This window comes from Globicephala melas, chromosome 15 (genome assembly GCF_963455315.2).
Source record: "Globicephala melas chromosome 15, mGloMel1.2, whole genome shotgun sequence".
NCBI lineage: Eukaryota > Metazoa > Chordata > Mammalia > Artiodactyla > Delphinidae > Globicephala > Globicephala melas.
Window position 1 is genome coordinate 3,741,698 of NC_083328.1, and position 18,767 is coordinate 3,760,464.

An 18,767-nucleotide genomic window follows, 5' to 3' on the forward strand; every position below is an offset into this window, starting at 1 on the left:
AAAATAAACGGTCATGCCACATGGGAATGCACAAGATCTAACGCCAAGTGTGAAAAACAGGATACAGAGGCTTCCCTGGTGGTGCAGTGGTTGAGAGTCCGCCTGCCGATGCAGGGCACACGGGTTCGTGCCCCGGTTCGAGAAGATCCCACATGCCGCGGAGCGGCTGGGCCCGTGAGCCATGGCCGCTGAGCCTGCGCGTCCGGAGCCTGTGCTCCGCAACGTACGGCAAAAACAAAACAACAACAGCAAAAGCAGGATACGAAAGTGTCTCTCACAAAACTATGAACACTGGTTGTTCCTGGAGTGATTTCCTTGGTGTGTGACTTCTCCTTTGGCTGACCATGAATCGGTTCCGTCCCAGTGTCTGACTGTGTCATCAGAAGGCTGAGATCAGGTGCGCAAGCCCCTGGTCCCTCTCTCCCCAACAGAAGGTGCCCTCCTGGGAAAGGCCCAGAGAGGCCGGTTTGCCCTGTGGTTAAGGCCCCGGCTCTGGCGCTAGACCCCAGTGTTGAAAGCTCAGCTCTGATAATCGTTAGCTGCTGGGCTAACTGGGCAGGTTCCAGGACTACCTGTAACGTGCAGTTAATATGAGTAAGCAACCTACCTCGTGCGGCTTTGTAAGTAGTCATCTGTGACGTCAGAAGAAATACATATTTGGTCCCTGCCCCTGTTCCTGACACAGAGCTCCTAAAACCCCTTGGATTTCCTGGGTCATGGGAGCGAGCGCCTTTTGTTCTAATAAGGTGACTCTTGGTGAGTCACTACATGGCTTCAGGATGGGGCCTGGTCACCAGAAAGACCAGCTACAACCAAAAGCTTGAAACTTTCAGCCCCACCCACATCCTCCAGGGAGGGGAGAGGGGCTGGAGGTTGAGTTACTAATCGATCATGCCTCTGTGATGAAGCCTCCATAAAAACCCCTCAACGACGGTGTTCAGAGAACTCAAGGTTGGTGAACACGCCGAGGAGGGCGGTGTGCCCGGAGAGGGCATGGGAGCTCTGCACCCCTTCCCACCCACCTTGCTCTGTGCCTCTCCTCCATCTGGCTGTTCCTGAGTTGCATCCTTTACAGTAAACCGTAACAGTAAGTAAAGTGTTTTCCGGAGTTCTGTCATTCTGGTGAATTATCGACCGGAGGAGAGGGGTCATGAAAATTCTTGATCTATACCTGGTTGGTCAAAAAGCACAGGTGACAACCTAGGACTTGCGACTGGCATCTGGAGTGGGGATGGGGTGGGGGCAGTCCTGTGGGACTGAGCCCTTCACTGTGGGGTCTGCACCAACCCCAGGGAGTTAGTGTCAGATGTGCTGTGAGCAGAGGCAACGCGTTTCCCTTTACCAACACATTAAGTACACAAACTGGTTAGAACACGCCTGGCCCCTACCATGGGTCAACCCTGTACAATCATCATCATTATGTATTATTGGAGCGCCTTCTCTCCAAGGATCAGAAAAACCTGAGATGGCTTCAGCCGTGAGAAAACAAGAACAAGAGATCCCTGTGGATGACACTGAAATGCAGCCCCTTCCTCACTACCACCCATTATCAGGAAATTGATGCGGAGTCTGGTCCCTTTTTGTGGCTTTGTCTAGAATGACACTGCTATTTGAGGGTTTGCCTTCCATCAGGGACATGGAGTAGAGAGGCCTGAGTCAGAGACCACTGTCGCGAGCTGGCCATTAGGTCTGAATGCGACCACCTAAAGAGCGAACTACTGGCCGTGAGCTTCCTAGCAGCCAGTGCAAGAAGGGTAACAGGTCTAAAAAAAAAGAAGGGTAACAGGTCTAATCATCACTGAGTTCTTGAAAAGCAGATGTTCTCAACCTGCAGTGTCTGTGGAGAGAATTCAGGGACCTCTGAACCTTGGATGGGGAAAAAGAAATCCCATCTCTATTTTCCCTAACCTCTCAAGAAATGAGGTTTTCCTTTGGGTGTGAGAGCTAAGACTTTGTCACCAACAGCAATCACTGTCATGTAGCGCATGACAGTTACGGCAGAGACCTTGAAATATCATCTGAGCTCATCAGTTCACACGACAACACTTGCTAGCCCGGCTGCAGGTGTCCTTATCAAAGACGTTCATCAAGGGGCACCCAGAGGAATGCCCATCACAGAGGTCGTCGGTAGGTGGGTGACTGCGTTTCAGGGTCACCACCGCCCTTTGGGGTCTCTGTGCCTCGCCCAGGTCTGAGAACTCTACTCCGAGACAGGAGGTCCAAGGGCCCCCGCCCCACGCCGCACCCTACCTTCCTGGGGTCCTTCCTGTCCTTCGCGCGGCCGGCGTCCTTGCGTGGGCTGGGCGGGCCAGCCTTGCCGCAGCGGCCGGGCTTGGTGGCAGCAGGCGCAACACTGCTGGGCGCGGGCACGGCCGCCGCGTCATGCAAGAAGATGCGCTCGCTGCGCCGCCGCGTCCACAGGTCGTCGTCGCTGGCCTCGGGCCCCGCCTCCAGGCCAGGCTCCTTGGGGCCCCGCGGCTTGCGGGCCTTGCGCCCCTTCTCGGCTGCCAGCTTGGCCTTGTCGGGGCTGCCGGGGCCCCGGGTGCCGGGCGCAGCCAGGGCAGGACCTGGCTCCCCCAGCCCCTTCTTGGGCCGCAGCAGCCCAGCAGGCGACCGCTTCCGCACCTTGACCTCGCTCTCCGAGTCGGTGTACTCGAACTCCGTGCCTGCACGTGGGTGAGGGAGGGGCTGTGGACAGGGGCTCCCGGGCCCCCACTTCCCACCCACCCACCCAGCCGCTCTGGCCACCAGGAGAAAGGCCACAGCCCAGCCCTCCTACAGGGGATGGCGTCACCGTGGGAGGCTTCAACCCGTCTCGGGGAAGGAACCTGAGGCCCAGAGGAGGAGGGCTTCCAGCCGCATGCTTGTGAGCGGCAGACCCTGCTGGCCCCTCCCGTCCCAAACCCCGCCGGCTGCCCAGACTCTGCTCCGGACCCCTCACCCCAAGAGCATCGTCTGGGCATGTGAAGATTCCTGCCTGGGCACGTGTGAGCTTCCCCGCCCCTCCTGTGCCTCCACAGGAGTCCCGGAAGCCAGGGCAGGTGAGCCGGGGAGGACCCACACGTGTAGGGGCAGCAGCTCTAAGGCAGGAAGGTGGGAAAGCCTGCACAAAATCCCCGAGCCCAGAGGGCCCTCCGCTCTGCTTCCTGGTGCCACTTCTCAGAGCTGGGAGGTCCTTGGCACACACTCCCCTTTCTAGAGGACAGGCTTCCCCAGAACCCACACAGCCCTGGGGCCCAGCCCCTCCCCTCACCCCCGAAGCCGCCCCTTCCCACAGCCGGAGGGCCCACATCCCTCTGCTGCAGAGCAGCCCTGAGCCTAGGGCCCAGCTCCTGGGCTCCTTGAATGCACAACCTCTCACCAGGATCCGCTGTCCTCTGTCCTTTTAAACCCCCAGGTCTTCGCTCCTGCTGGCCCTCTGCCCAGAGCACCATCTCTCCCCTGACCTCTACCTGGACAGCTGCAGCCTCCTTTCTGAGAAGACCCACTCTGCGTCCTGGGGAGTCCTCTGGCCATCCCTCCATCACCACAGGCACACAGCACACTGCAGAGGTCCCGTCTGTGTTTGTCTATCTCATCCTGCTCTGCCCCCAGCAATAGATCCCCGAGTTCTCCTGGAGCCCACAACACTGGACAGCTCAGAGCCTGGCCCAGAGCTGGTGGCCAGGGAAAGAATCTAAACGGGGAGTTAATGGTGCTTCTCCCCATGCGGAGAATGAGGAGGGCCTGCCTCCTCCAGGCAGACCCCGGAGATGAGATGTCCGTGACAGCCCTGGGCTGACACCCCAGCAAAGGACTTGCCCTGGGTCCCAGACCAATGAGCTGGTAAGCCAGGGCTGGACCCCAGGCCTGCACCCCAGGCCTGCGGAGCCTTGAGCAGCCAGCAGCCTGGCCACAAAGGCTCCTGAGGGACGCCCAGCCCCATCACCCCAACAGGTGCAGCCGCAGTATCAAGGGTGGGGCTGGGAGGAGGGCGCACTTGCAAAGCTTAATGATCCTGTTAATTAACCTTTTGTTAACAGAGCTGCCGGGGGAGGCAGCTGGGGGCTTTCGTGGCTAATTAGGGTGCAGGCCACAAAACACCACTGGCTTTGCCAGTCCTGCTTTTGGGTATGACAGAATGAGACCCCACCTGATGACAGCCCCCTGCAGAAAACCTAGATGCACACAGAATACTGCAGGTACCTGCAGAGGGAGCCAGTACAGGACAGTGCGCAGAGCAGTGACCAGGAGTGGACACTCGCTTGAAAGAGGGGAGGGTGGAGCCTCAAGGGTAAGATCGCGTCAGAAGATAAATATTTATGAGACCCATTGGGCAGCACGAATGGTGCCTGGCACAGAGGAAGCGGGCTCTGTCAGGGTCCTGTGGTGGCGACAAGCATGAGGCCCGGAGAGAGGGAAGGATCTGCCGTGGCCTCGCTGCGGGACAGGACGGAGCAGGGAGTAGAACCTGCGTTCTTGACTCCCAACCAGCGTCCTGTGCAAATGCCTCCTCCCCAAAACAACAGACAGTAAAAGAGGAAGAAAGGAACAAAAAAACAGACCAAAAAAAATAGACAAAAAATAATGAAGACAAGAGTAAAGACACAGATGCAAAGTCAAGGGATAAAAAAAGACATACAATGTGAACAGAGACCAAGGAAGAGCTGTGGTGGCTATACAGACATACCTCACTTTATTGCACTCTGCGGATATGCATCTTTTTACAAATTCAAGATTTGTGGCAGCTCTGCATTGGGCAAGTCTATCAGCGCCATTTTTCCAACAGTGTTTACTCCATATCTCCGTGTCACATTTTGGTAATTCTCACAATATTTCTAACTTTTTCATTATTACTATTATATTATATTATTATATTTGTTATATCTGTCATCAGTTACCTTTGGTGTCACTACTAAGACTCAACGAAGGCTCAGATGATGGTTACCAATTTTTAGCAATAAAGTATTTTTTAATTAAGGCATGTACCTTTTTTTTAAAACATAATGCTACTGCACCCTTAAGACTATAGTATAGCGTAAACGTAACTTTGATACGTACTGGGAAACTAAAACATTTGTGTGACTCGCTTTATTGTGGCTTTATTGTGTTGGTCTAAACCCACAATTATCTCTGAGGTATGTCTGTACTTTTATCTGACAATACAGATTTTAAGATAAAAATCTAGAGACAAAGAAGGACTTTTTTTTTTTTTTTTTTTTTTTGCGTACACGGGCCTCTCACTGTTGTGGCCCCTCCCGTCACGGAGCACAGGCTCCGGACGGCGCAGGCTCAGCGGCCACGGCTCACAGGCCCAGCCGCTCCGCGGCATGCAGGACCTTCCCAGACCGGGGCATGACCCTGCGTCGGCAGGCGGACCCCCAACCACTGCGCCACCAGGGAAGCCCAAGAAGGACATTTTAAAATGATGAAATAGTCAATCCATCAGAAGGACATAAACAAATGTGAACATAATCCAGAAACATATAAAAAAGATTATACACCATGACCAAGTGGGATATATTCCAGGAATGCAAGGTTGGTTTGACATTCTTTAAAAAAAAAAATCTTTAAATCATTCTTTAAAAAAAAAATGTAATACACCATATTAATAGGATAAAGGATAAAAACCACATGAACACAACAACAGACACAGAAAAAGTAACTGACAAAATCTAACACCCTTTCATGATAAAATCACTCAACAAATGAGAAATAGAAGGAAACTTCCTCAACCTGACGAAGGACATCTATGAAAAAACCCACCACTAACATCATACTTAATGGTAAAAGAATGAGTGCTTTCTCCCTAAGATCTAGAGGGCAGGAAAAAAAACCAAACAAGACAAAGATACCTATTCTCACCACTTCTATTCAATATTGCATGGGAGATTCTAGCCAGAGCAATTAGGCAAGAAAAATAAAAGGAATACACACTGGAAAGGAAGACAAAACTATCTCTATCTGTAGGTGACATGATCTTGTATATCAGCGGTCCCCAACCTTTTTGGCACCAGGGACTGGTTTCATGGAAGACAATTCTTCCACGGATTGGAGGAGGGATGATTCAGCCGGTAATGCGAGCCATGGGGAGAGATGGGGAGCGGCAGATGAAGCTTACTCACTCACTCGCACGCCGCTCACCTCCCGCTGTGCGGCCCAGTTCCTAACAGGTTGCAGACCAGTACCGGTCCACGGCCTGAGGGTTGGGGACCCCTGTTGTATACAGAAAATCCTAAGGAATCTACTAAAAAGCTTTTAGAATAAATGAGGTTAGCAAAGTTGCAAGACACAAGATTAATTTACAAAAATCAATTATATTTCTATACATTAGCAACGAATACTCCAAAAATGAAAAGAATTCCATTTAAATAGCATCAAAAATAATAATTACTTAGAAATAAATTTAACAAGAGAAATGCAAGACTCATACAATGAAAACTACAATTGCTGCAAGAAATTAAAGACCCAAATAAATGGAAAGACATTCCATGTTCACGGACTGAAAAACTTACATCATTGAGGAGTCAATACTCCCTAGTATTATCTACTGATTCAATACAATTCTTATCAGAATCCCAGATGGCTTTTTTGCAGAAATGGATAAACTGATCCTAAAATCCATATGGAAATGCAAGGGACTCTGAAGCACCAATCTTGAAAAAGAACAACAAAGATGGAGGACTCATACTTCCCAGTTTCAAAGCTTCCTACAAAAACTCCCACAGTAATCAAGATAATGTGGTACTGACATAAGGACATATAGATCAACGGAATAGAACTGAATATCCAGAAATAATCCTTCATATTTATTTTCAACTGTTCAACTGCTTTTTGACAGGGGCGCCAGGAGCATTTGATGAGGAAAGAACAGACTTTTCAACACACGATACTGAGGCAAATGGATCTCCACATGCAAAAAACCCCTACATCACTCGCACACAAAAATAACTCAGGATGGACCACAGACCTAAATGTAACTCTCAACCTATAAAACTCTTAGGAGAAAACAGGACTAAATTTTTGTGACCCTGAATCAGGCAATACTTTCTGACATAACACCAGAAGTACAAGTGACATCAGAAGAAATAGATAAATTGGATTTCATCAAAATTAAAATTTTTTGTTTTAAACAACACTATCAAGAAAGTGAAACAGGGACTTCCCTGGTGGCACAGTGGTTAAGAATCCACCTGCCAATGCAGGGGACACGGGTTTGATCCCTGGGCCAGGAAGATCCCACATGCCACGGAGCAACTAAGCCCGTGCACCACAACTACTGAAGCCCACGCGCCCGAGAGGCTGTGCGCGGCAACTACTGAGCACACATGCTGCAATTACTGAAGCCCGCACGCTGTAGGGCCTGTGTGCCGCAAGTACTGAGCCTGCATGATGCAACTACTGAAGCACGCACGCCTAGAGCCCGAGCTCCGCAACAAGAAGCCACCGCAATGAGAAGCCCATGCACCGCAACAAAGAGTTACCCCCGCTCACCGCGAACAGAGAAAGCCCGAGTGCAGCAATGAAGACCCAACACAGCCAAAAATAAATTTTAAATTTTAAAAATAAATAAATAAATAGAAGAAATGGGAAGTGGTTGTAAATTATACCCAAAGAAAAAGGAAGGAAGGAAGGAAATAACAAAGAGCTGAAATCAATAACTTCTAGCCACACTGATCAAGAAATAAAGAAGAGAAACAGATTATCTGTAACAGCAATGAAAAAGGCAACATCACCACAGACCCTTAGGACACTGAAAGCATTAAAAGGGGAAATTGTGAACTCTCTGCCAATACGTTTGACAATTTAGATGAAACGGATGTTTGGGGCAAGTGCAGAGGCCTGAGGGCTCTGGGATGCCTGGTGCAAACAGGGGTGGGGTGGAGGCTGTGGACAGGATGATGCTGTCTGAGCAGCCAGTCTGAGGGTGGAGGGTCACATAGGTGCTATCTGTCCAGAGGGCAATGCAGCCAGTCAGAGGCCCTACACAGAGAAGTGGCCTGGTCAAGTGTGAGCTCTGAGGAAGAGCCCTGCAGCTGCTTCTGTGCAAAGAACACCCAAGAGGGGTAGGCCTGGATGGAGCCAGGCCCGAAGCCCCCAGGGGACAACTGCAGAACATGGGGCTGAGAGAGAGAGAAGGGAGAGGAGGGAGGCAGGGCAGGGCCTGGAGCCTGGTGTGGACTCCGGGGAGACAGTGACATCACCCCAGAGATGGGGTCTCGGGAGGTGGTGCAGGCCACTGGGAATGGGCTTTGGTCCTGAAGCCTGTGGAGTGTGTGAAGCCAGGGCAGCTGGGGGAGGCCTGGGGGGCAGTAGGGTAGCACCCAGGGCCCATTTTCCTGGCCCCGGCCCCTGCCAGGAGGGCCTCACGTATACTGCTAAGGCTCAGAAAAGGGCAAGGAGGCCGGAGCAGCCCGGCCAAGGAGCTGCCCCTACTGAGGCCAGGCGAGCTCACAGCCTGAACACATGTAGGACCACCTCAGTCGCAAACACCATCCCCAGGTGAAGGTGGGCTGGGTCCATGTTGGGAGAGTTGGCCCCGTGAGAAAGGGAGGGGGCCCAGGAAAGGGTCCCAAGACGTCTGTCTATCCCAAGAAGACAAGGATATGGTTGGAGATGCAGAAAGAGCAAGTGGGGCCGGGACCAGGCTGAGCCTCCTGCCCGAGTGGTAGTGCCGGCTGCCTCTGTCTGCCCATCCAGGCAGTGGGAAGGTAGGCCTGGCTCACAGCGACCCAACGCCTGCCCCCCACACACACACACACACGCACACTGATGACCTCCTCCAGGCTGTGACCCCAGGCCCCATGAGTCCTGCCCTGTCTGGGCCAGTGCATCTCACTGAATGAAACCCCTCTACTGCCCCAAGTGTAAAGAGCTTCCCCTTCTTCCAAAAGGCTGCATGGCCTGTTCCTTCCACCTGCACCTTGATTTCTTCTACGTACGCTTAGCCACCTCCCACTTCTCTGTCGTGCCTCAACCAGAGCGTCGCCAACCTGGAGCGGCCTCCCTGACCCCCCAGGCTGGATCGGGGCCTCCCGTGGGCTCCCACAGCCCCGCGGGCCGCAGATCCGAGGCCTCTGCTTCCTTGAGCTGCCTGATGTCGGGCACCTGAGGTGGAGGGATCAGGTGCTGTTCGTTGGCAGCATCAACAGTGAAGGTCACTGCACGGTTTTGGAGACTCCTCACAGGGAGTGGCAGGCCACAGCCGCCACACCCAGTGCCCTCTGCTAAGGACACGGCTGGCCCAGGAGGCAGGGCTCCCAGCTTATCTGAGCCTCGGATGCCTCATCTGTAGCATGGGGCAGCGACACCCGACTCCCTGCAGCCCACCTGCTGGTACTTACCCATCAGGCTCTGCCGCTCCTCCTTCTTGCGGGCCTTCTGCTTGGCCTCCAGCTGCACCACTGACAGGGACGGGCCCACGGTGGGGCTGGGGAGGGCGCTGGCTGCAAAGCGGGCCAGCAGGCCCAGCCCGCTCTCCTCCAGGCCTGGCGACAGCGCCCGCTCCCGGGCCCCCAGCCTACAGCCTCCGGCGGCCTCGACCTCCTCCTCGTCCAGCCCGTCCTCCTCGTCTTCGTCCTCGTCCTCGGAGCTCTCATCTGGCGTGCAGAAAACAGGGAGCGAGTCAGAGCCCTGGCCCGAGCCTGCGCCTCCCCCCACTGCCCCATCTCAGCTGGAGCGCCAGCGAGGGGCCCTGGCTCCAGCCCAGCTCCTCACTCCTCGCCAGCCCACAAGTCCCCCCAGTGGCCCAGTGCCCCCCATCAAAGCGAGCCCAAGACCTGGGCATCCTGGACAGCCCAGAGGTGGGCAGCGGCTTTGGGAGTCGAGAGTGTTTCTGCAAGGGGAGCACCAACATGCACCTGTGCTGCAGGGAGGGGGACGGACACACGGACAAGGACTGGAGACAGCGCTCTCCACGGTCTCACGCGCACGCACGCGCACACACACGCCCCGACGCACAACGTGAAGGCTGGGAAAGGGGGCAGGAGGGGAGAGGAGGAAAGAGGGGAAGGCGGGGCAGAGAGGGGAGGGCGGGGCAGAGAGGGGAGGGCGGGCCCTGGGGGCTCAGGCTGAGGCTCGGACACAGGCGCCTGGGGGCAGCTTCACCAGTGGGAGGCCTGGCGGCTGGCAGCAGGAGAAGGTGGAGTTTGGTCTCTTCTTGGGGGGTGGGGGGCTCCCATGGTGGAAACCCTGAGCAGGCTCTGGGGTCCAAAGTTGACTCCCAGCAACACGCCCGCACTGGGAAGCCTGGGGCAAATCCCCGGCCCTCTCTGAGCCGCTAGTTTCTTATCTGTGAAAATCTCATCTCATCGCAACCCAGGGAGCCACAAGCGGGCTACACGACCCCCGGGAGCAGGAAGGGGGCAGGGGGCGGGTCCACTCGGCTCCAGCAGGCCGAGGCTCGGCACGGTCAGGGGCTCAGGCAGCAGAGCAGGATTTGAACCCGGGGCGGGCTGGCTCATCACCCACAGTCTAGTGGAAAGACACTAAGGAAGCCCCAGCCTGTCTCCCCGGTTGAAGAGAGACAAGCTTCTCCCCAGAAACTGGCCCTACGGCCCGAGGACCTGCAGCCCTGAGCCCAGCTTGGGCTCAAAGGGACAAAGGAGGGGCAAGCTGTGGGCCCGGCGGCCACAGCAGGGAGGATGACACTCCCTGCATGTGAACTAAGCCCTCACCAAAAAGAGAGACCTTCTGGAGGTACAGGCTTGCTTCCTGCCTTTCCAGGGACACAGCCCAGCTAACCCCACAAGGGCGGCGGGTGGGGGGGGCGCCCAGTACCTCTGTCAAGGAGCCGCCGAGGGACACCTGCCAGGGGGGGCCTGTCTGCCCAGGGCGCTGGGAGTGTGAAGGTGGCTCTGGGGCCGCTGGCCCAGGGCTGGGCCAGGCCGGGCTGGAAACAACTCTCCAACAAGAGGCTGGAGGAAAATTAGCCGTCGTCTCTCCGTGTCGTCTGGGGGCAGGGAGTCTGGGCCCAGAGGTGGACAGGCCCTGGACGGTGGCCAACTCCACATTCTCCTGCCTACGCCCCAAGACGCCTGGCTGCTGGAGTGCAGCTAGCGGCCGAGAGCGGCGGCCCCAGCAGTGCCCGTGAGGACAGGGTTCGGTCTGCCCATTCATCCGAGGGAGCCCTCAGTGAGGGAAGCAGACAAGAGCCCAAGGAATGCCCGAAGGGAGTCGAGAGAGGAAGGAGGCAGAGAGAGAGAAGGTCTGTTAAGAGGAGTGAGAAGACGGAGACCCGGCTCCCAGAGCGATGGATGCAGCGGGATGGAGGCCAGCGGGGCGGGCAGGTGGCAGGCAGGCAGTGCACACTTGCGATCCATTCACATTGCGGACGTCACATGGCTCTGTCTCCGCCCAGTGGGCCACAGCGGCAAAGCAGGCTAAGTGTAGGCAGACTGCAGGCAGCGCCCGGGTCCCCCACCTCAGGCAGGCCCCCCGGGGGCTGGCCGAGCTGAGCAGGGGGTGGGCGGGGGGCTGGCTGGGGCGGGGCACGGGGTTGGACACGGGGCCAGCTTTCCCTTCTAGAGGTGGCCTTCCCGGGGCTGCTCAGGTGTGGAGCCTCCAGAACTCTCTCCTGCCCAGCATTCTCTGCCGGCGGGGTTGGGCTGGCTCTGGGTTTCTGGAGGTCTGGAATGTCCACATCGGACCCCAGAAAGCCAGCAGCGGCCCCCAACCCAACCCAGCACCCTGAGATGGAAGAACGGTTGGAAAGCAGACGGCCGAAAAAAGGTGTGCTTTCCACGAAATGCTGATGAGGGTAATCGGGGTCTCCTGAGGCCCTCCCCGCCCCCTGCTCCCGAGAGCCTGACAGCCCACCAGGGCCGCCTCCGACGGCGGCTGGTCTGCTCAGGCCAGGGTCCGAGGGGTAGGGGCAGCGGAGGGGGTCTCAGGACCAGGAAAGCCTTTCTGGAGGTGTCCACACCTGAGGCGACAGAGTTTGCCAAGGGCAGGGGGAGAAAAAGTCCCAACAAAGAAACCCGCGGAAATGCAGAAAAACTTTTTTTCATAGAAAAAACTCTTGGCTCGGTACGTGGGGTTGGCTGTTGTCACTCGGTTTGGTTTTCCAAAACCCGATCCGTAAATGCCAAAGCGATCCGCTGCTGCCATAGCCGGTGGGGGCAAACCCCGAGGGGGGGGGAGCAGAGGGGACACAAAGAAAAGGGTTTCGCCTACCTACGGAGCAACGAGCCAGGCTCGGACCCAAGCTCAGTGACCCGCTGCGCCGTCTGCCCTACTCCCAGCCTTCGCTTTGCGTCCAGAGTGCAGCGTGAGAGCAAATGCAAGAGACCAAAACAGACATTCAAAGCATCATGGGTAGGGGTCAAGGGTGAAGGTATGGTCAAGCTGCTGGGGGAGAAAGCAGACACACTAGAAAAGCCAAGCCAATTAGGTGTTTTAGTACCAGATGTCAGTAAGGCCCTATTACCCAAATATCCCTTTCAAGACCTGACCAGCGGTCTGGGTGCAGCGGGGACCCCCTCCCCTCGCCCCCTGCACTCCCCCTTATCTGGGCTCCGTCCACTGCTGTGTCTGGCCCTGGTTTGCTGGACCCTGGATCCCTCTGCCCATTCTGGGCAAAGGGCCCCTCACTACAAGATCTGCGGGGCTGCCTGCTTCTCTATGGGGTCTGGGCTGGAGCACGAGAGCTCCAAAACTTGGAAGCTGGAACTCTGGCTTTGATAGGGGGGAGGAGGCATAGGGGGCCAGCCCAGAAGACGGGGAGAGGGGAATGGCGAACTAGCCAGACTGGTCCACAGAGGCCCAGGTTGGGGGAGGCCTCGGAAGACGAGGCTGGCTGGAGAGCTAGTGGCCCGGGTTGTACGTGCTCAGGCACGGCAGCAGCACCGGAGAACGCGAGCCCCGGGAGCACCCGGCCCCCGCCCACGTCGTCTCCAGGTCACCCAAAATGAATCCCAGCCAGAGCGTCAGGGTCTAGGCTCTGACCCCCAGGTGCTGCTACCCAGGCTCTGGGATCCCTAAAGGGGGGTCCACCCTGAAGCAAATCCAAAAGCAGGGCGAGAAGCACTTAAGGATCGGCTGGCTGCCTCGCCCCCCCGCCCGCCCCAGGACATTTGTGACTGGAGGTCCTGGAAGGCTGAGACATTTCTAACCCCAGAAGTTGAATTCTGACGTTAGGGAAATCAGAGCCAGGGCGCTCACAGAGGCCCCTGAGGCCAACCCCCTCTTTGTAAGTGAGTTTGAGAGCAGACGAGCCCGGGACTGAGCCTGGGACTCGCAGTGAGCTTTGCCCCCCAACACGGCAATGAAGCCTTTTGAATTTCACAACAAAACTCAGGGACGGCAAGCGGTCTTGACCCTGCACTGCCTACATTGCCCTTCGAAACAGAAACATGCGTTAGAAAATGAGTGTTTGCAAATATTTTTTAACCACTGTTGCGTAAGAATAGAGCTTTAAGAAAACAAAAGACAAACAAGCAGCTTAAAAAAAAAAAGGATGAAGCTGGAGGTGAAAGCAGTTGACTTTAAACCTGAAAAATGAAAGGCATGCCAACAGCTACCAGGGATATTTGAATAATAGAGAGAGCGCAGACTGCATTATTCGTCTACCCCTTCTGGGGCAGGGGTGGGGAAGGGGGTGAGGGGGGCAGGAGGAACAAAATGAGGGAAGCGGCAACCTAATGGTCTAGTCAGGACACAGCAAGAGAGACAAGGCACACGGGTTTAGTTAAAAATGAACTCGATATGTTTAATAAAGCTCGATATTACCAAAATCGCGGTACAAACATCAAGTCACACGCCCACACGACAGAATTCCATTTACAAAATGTCCCCGGGGAGGGAGGCCTCCACGGGCCCCTCCGGGAGGACCCACCCAGGCCTTCGGTCCAGGGGGCAGGGGAGGCGAGGGGAGGGGACAAGAGAGGAAGACTAAAAACAGTCCATATGAAAGCTCAGAAAGAGCCAGCCAATGGTCTTATCACGATGATACAGGTACAAATAAAAACAAAAACAAAGACTCGGGCTGATACAGCAGGCTACGCTGCCAAGAACCAGACGGCCGCCCTGGCCGGCCATCCCGGCGGCGCCGCGGCCGCCCTCCCCGCCTCGCTCGCGCTCGCTCTCGCACTCACTCTCTCGCTAGGAAACACGGGAGGTATTGTGTGTTTGGAGCTAGTAACCTTGGTCAAACGAGTCCTCCGAGGAATCGCTGAAGGAGGAACGGGCCTCGACCTCTTGAAGCAGCAAACAAAACGGCTGCTTCCTGCCGGCGGCCGGCTTGGGCTTCAGAGTCCGGGCGGCCGCCAGGCCCCTCTCGGTCAGCTTGGGGCCGCCGGCCGGCTTGCTGCTCTTCGCCACCATGCCGCAAAGGATGGAAGAAGATGTCAGTCTGGAGCTGGAGGGGCCTTGGGCAGCCCACTCGTCCTTCAGGAATTCCTCCTCTTCCTCTGAGTCCGTATCTGCAGTCAAAGTAGTTTTTAATAGAAATAAGTCACAGGGCGCCGGGGGGAGGGAGGGGGCTGGTGTCTTTCTTCCATTATTCTCAGCGCTTTTGAGAACAATCTCCTACTCGCCAGACAGAGAGGTCCAGATGCCTACGGGCCGGCCGTGGAACCAGCTGAGTTCCGCCACCTGGAGCTCTCCTCCCGACCTGGGCCTCGCCTCTCACCCGCGAGGCCTATGAGCTGCAGGCGTCTTCCGTGGGTTCGGACCCAGGCTCCTTCTAGGCCGGCTGCGGCCAGCATCCCCCACCACCCGGCTACTCTCAGGAAGGTCTCTGCCCAGGGCACAGAGAGCACCACCAAGTCCTGTCTACCCCACGGGACTGCAGCCGGCCCAGAGGCCCCTTGTGGGGAGGGACAAGGCCTAGGAGGGGAAGGGCTCAGTTAGAGCCATTCTTTCCCAAAACACCAGCTCCCGGCGGTGTGCAGGGCCAGCGGACGCAGGCTCACGATGGCGATCGCGCACCCCCGTTCCCGGCCCCCTGCTCAGCAATGTCAGGACGGCGGCTTGAACAGTTACGCCAAAGAAACAGGCACATGATGTTGCAGTGATATCCGGGCTACTGTCCCCCCACCCTTTCCCTATCAGAGAGCCGGGTTACCAGTACACTGCTGCCGGCTTCCCACAAGTCTCCAACCCTACTATACGGGTGACGCTTCCCTGAGAGACATCACCCAGCTCTGGGGAGGTGGGCTGTCAAACGGACACAGCTCTGGCCCCTACCAATCCCACCCCAGACATATACCACTTTGATCCGTTTTACACGTGAAGCTGTTAAGCAAGATTTCGTCTGATGGAAAGGCTCTGCAGTCAGAGACTGGGGTCCCTCGATCCGGTAAAACCCACCCCAAGCACGGGCAACGTTACTGCCGCAGCCGCAGCTCTGGCACGCCGGCTCTCTCCAAGCCCAAGAAAAACTGTGTGTGTGTGTGTGCGCGCGCGCGCGTGTGGGTGTGGTGTGCGTGGGTGTGTGTGTGTGCTGTGTGTTTTTGTGTGTGGTGTGTGCGGTGTGTTTGTGGGTGTGGTGTCTGTGGTGTGTGTGTGTAGTGGGTGTGGTGTGTGTAGTGTGTGCATGGGTGTGGTGTGTGTGGTGTGTTTGTGGGTGCATGTGTGTGATACGCATGGGTGTGTGTGTGCTGTTTGTGGGTGTGGTGTGTGTCTGTGGTATGTGTGTGGTGTGTGGTGTGTGTCTGTGGTGTGTGTCTGTGGTGTGTGCGTGTGTGTGGTGTGTGTGGTGTGTGCGTGAGTGGTCTGTATGTGTGCGGTGTGTGCGTGTGGGTGTGGTGTGTGGTGTGTGTGTGTGGTGTGTGTGTGCTGTGTATTTTTATGTGTGGTGTGTGTGGAGGGTGTGTGTGTGGTGTGCGTGTGTGTGCTGTGTATTTTTGTGTGTGGAGGGTGTGTGTGGAGGGTGTGGGTGTGGTGTGCGTGGGTGTGGTGGGTGTGTCTGTAGTGTGTGTGTGCGTATGTGTAGTATGTGTGGTGTGTGCGTGAGTGTGGTGTGTGTGTGAGTCTGTGGTGTGTGTGTGTGGTGTGTGCATGTGGGTGTGGTGTGTGTGTGTGGGTGCGTGCGTGTTCAGGGACAGGGGTCCTCTGGCTGCCTCCTCCTCCGTCTATGCTTTCCACTCCAAAAGGAGGGAGGACACAGACGAGCCTCCGCCCGTGCCCTGGCCACAGCTCTCCCGCCCGTGTACTCCATCCCCCGTGTACTCCATCCCGTCCTTCCTGAGGCCACAACCCAGGCCTGGAGACGTCCGAGCGTGAGGACGACCAGCTTGACTTCTCCCCAGAACCCACCAAGCATGCCACCCAACCCCTCCAACCCAACGTGGAAAAGCAAGAGAGCAACGTGCTCTCTTCCCACCTCCTGCAGGCGCAGCACTTCTCTGCTGGAAACACCCCGACCTCTTCACGACCGCACGTGTGCGCGCTCAGCGACCGCGAACAGCGAAAAAGCCAACGTAAAAAAGAGACACGCCCTCTCCACAGCCAGCTGCATATCATAGCCGCCAGCTAACTGGAGACAGGCCTTCCGACCTCCCTGTGGCAATGATAACCCATTGCTCTCCCGGGGACAGTGCAGTTTTAGACAAAGGCCTAACACGTAGACCGGCACTCAGAACGCGGCCTTGCACGCGCACGCACGTCTGCTGCAGTACGCTCAGCGGCTCAGAGACCTCAGCTTCTCTCTGGCCTCTAGCCTGTACCCTGACACATCCACCTGCGAGCGGGGAGGAGTGGCGGGTTCTTCCAGCAACTCGCCAGGCCACATCCACCGACCACTGTCCCCTGGAAGATCAAAGGAGCGGCAATCCTCCCCCACTCGCTATCCAATATTCCAAAACGAGCAGAGGAAAGCCCTTCTCTCCTCCTTCAGGGCTGCAAGTCCCTGAAACTGGTCCACAGTGGCCAGGGGCCTGGGCCATGCTGCTCGGCTCACACCCACCCAAACGCGAGGGCCGGGAGGCTTCGGCGTTCGCACACGTCCCCAGTGGCTAAGGCACGAGAGGAGCTGCTTGCCCCAACGCCTACCTGAGCATCAACCCTGGAGACCCGGGGCCATCAAACCCACGAACCTTAAAAACAAACCAAAAACCCCCCAGCAGCAGCTTAACCTCATGCCAGGTGCCAGGTGCAGCTCTTCTCCCACGTGAGCTCACCTAGGGCTGCCGACAGCCCTCTGCATCTGAACTCCAAATCCATAAAGACGTTCTTCACTGTAACCTTAAAGGGGTCCATTTTTTACACTTCACGTTCAACACCCCCAACCCCGTGAGCTCGGCAGAGCCAGCCGAAGGCCCAGTCACACAGGTCCACGCGGTCAACGATGAAAAAGCCTGCCGCCCCCCTCACGGCCTCAGAACCAACCCTGCGGACGGGCCCGGGGCACGCAGCCCCTTCCTGGCCTTGCTGCAGCGGGCACCGTACCGACGCCCACCCATCCTGGGCACTGCGCGTTCCGCCCACAAGTACTTACTGAGCACCTGTTACATGCTAGACGGCGGGCTTTGGGCCACCAGAGGCCACAGAGAGCCGGCGGGGCGTCGGGCTTCGCGTGGGGGGCAAGGCTGCCCGGCTCCGGAAAACCATGCTCCCGGAGTTCCCAGAGAAGCAGCTCCAATGCCACGGGCTCCGGTTAGAGCTCAGTCCCTCAGTCCCACCAGCTGTTACGTTTCAGGGGCCCGAAAGCCGCCTGCAGCCGGCGGCTGCTGTGCGGGCAGCGCACGGGCCGCGCCCATGATGGCAGCACGCCTTGCGCAGTTGAGGCGGACAGGCTGGGCCTGACCCCGGCCCGACCTCAGGATCTATCCTCGGGAACAACACGGGTTAACCACTTGGAGGACTGTCGCAAAGACAAAGGGAAATACGGCCCAGACAGCCCTGGCGTGCGCTCCACAAACGCTGTTCTCACTAACACCGGGCCCGTGGACAGACGGCCGGCTGCGGGCCGCGGAACCCAGGTCATCTCTACGGTTCTCACAACCAGCCGCTCCAGGCCGAGAAGCAGCCAACTCTGTGGCGCACGACAGCTTTCGGGCGGCTGGCGGGGCTTTCCGCTCCCACCCGCCCGCCAATCACGAGCACCCACCAATCATAGGTGGGCACCCAGCGCGGCGCCCGCCAATCACAGGCACTTCTGCTTCCGGCCTGGGCGGGGCCCGCACAGAGGCGGAAAAGAGACCTTCGCGCTTTCGAGCCGAGAGAGGCGGAAGAGAGACCTTTCGAGCTTTCGAGGCTGAAAGAGGAGGAGGAGGAGGAAAGAGGAGGAAGGAGAGAAAGAGCGGCCCTGAGGCGGCGCGGCCCTCTACTTACTGTAGGAGTAGCTGCTCACTTCCGAGGCGAACGGGGAGTGGGCCGACTTGGGCTGGCCTCTGGCCTTGAACCCCACCTCCATCTTCCTGGCTTTGGCGGCCCTTTTGTGTTTACCTTCTCGGGAGGCTTTCAGAGAGAGGCTGAGGCCTTTGGCCAGCGCCTTCCTGTCCTTGCCCAGCAGGCTGTCGTAGGGCGTCAAGTACCTGCCGCAGACCCCACTCGTCTTTGATTTCCCCCCAGAAGTGTCCGAGAACTTGAAGGGCGACTTCAACTTGTCCTGCTTTGTGAGGGAGAGGGCTTTGTCCAGCTTGCTTGCCAACTGCTCTTGGTCGCTGGCCATCTTCTTTTTCTTAATCTTTAGCTGGAAAGGGAAGTTGGGAAGTCACAGGTTAAGACGGCTGACCAAACACTGGGTCTCCACGCACGAGCTCTGACGAACCCCAGCTCCTTCTCCCTGCCTCTGTGGCTTCTGGCAAGTCGCTTAACTCCTCTTAGCCTCAGTTCCTCTACTCTGT

The 18,767-nt window shown here is 56.9% G+C and overlaps 1 protein-coding gene across 3 annotated transcripts in view; it reads right to left on the bottom strand.

Annotated features, from left to right (window-relative positions):
- Positions 1 to 18,767, bottom strand: part of TNRC18 (trinucleotide repeat containing 18) — an 81,489-nt gene that overhangs the window by 16,485 nt on the left and 46,237 nt on the right. For all 3 annotated transcript variants that reach the window (XM_030846577.2, XM_030846575.2, XM_030846571.2), the window contains 4 exons: positions 18,253 to 18,613; positions 14,121 to 14,399; positions 9,324 to 9,578; positions 2,251 to 2,666 (listed from right to left, as the gene is read on the bottom strand). In XM_030846577.2, the coding sequence (XP_030702437.2) occupies positions 2,251 to 2,666; positions 9,324 to 9,578; positions 14,121 to 14,399; positions 18,253 to 18,613 (1,311 nt within the window). The remainder of the gene's footprint in view (positions 1 to 2,250; positions 2,667 to 9,323; positions 9,579 to 14,120; positions 14,400 to 18,252; positions 18,614 to 18,767) is intronic.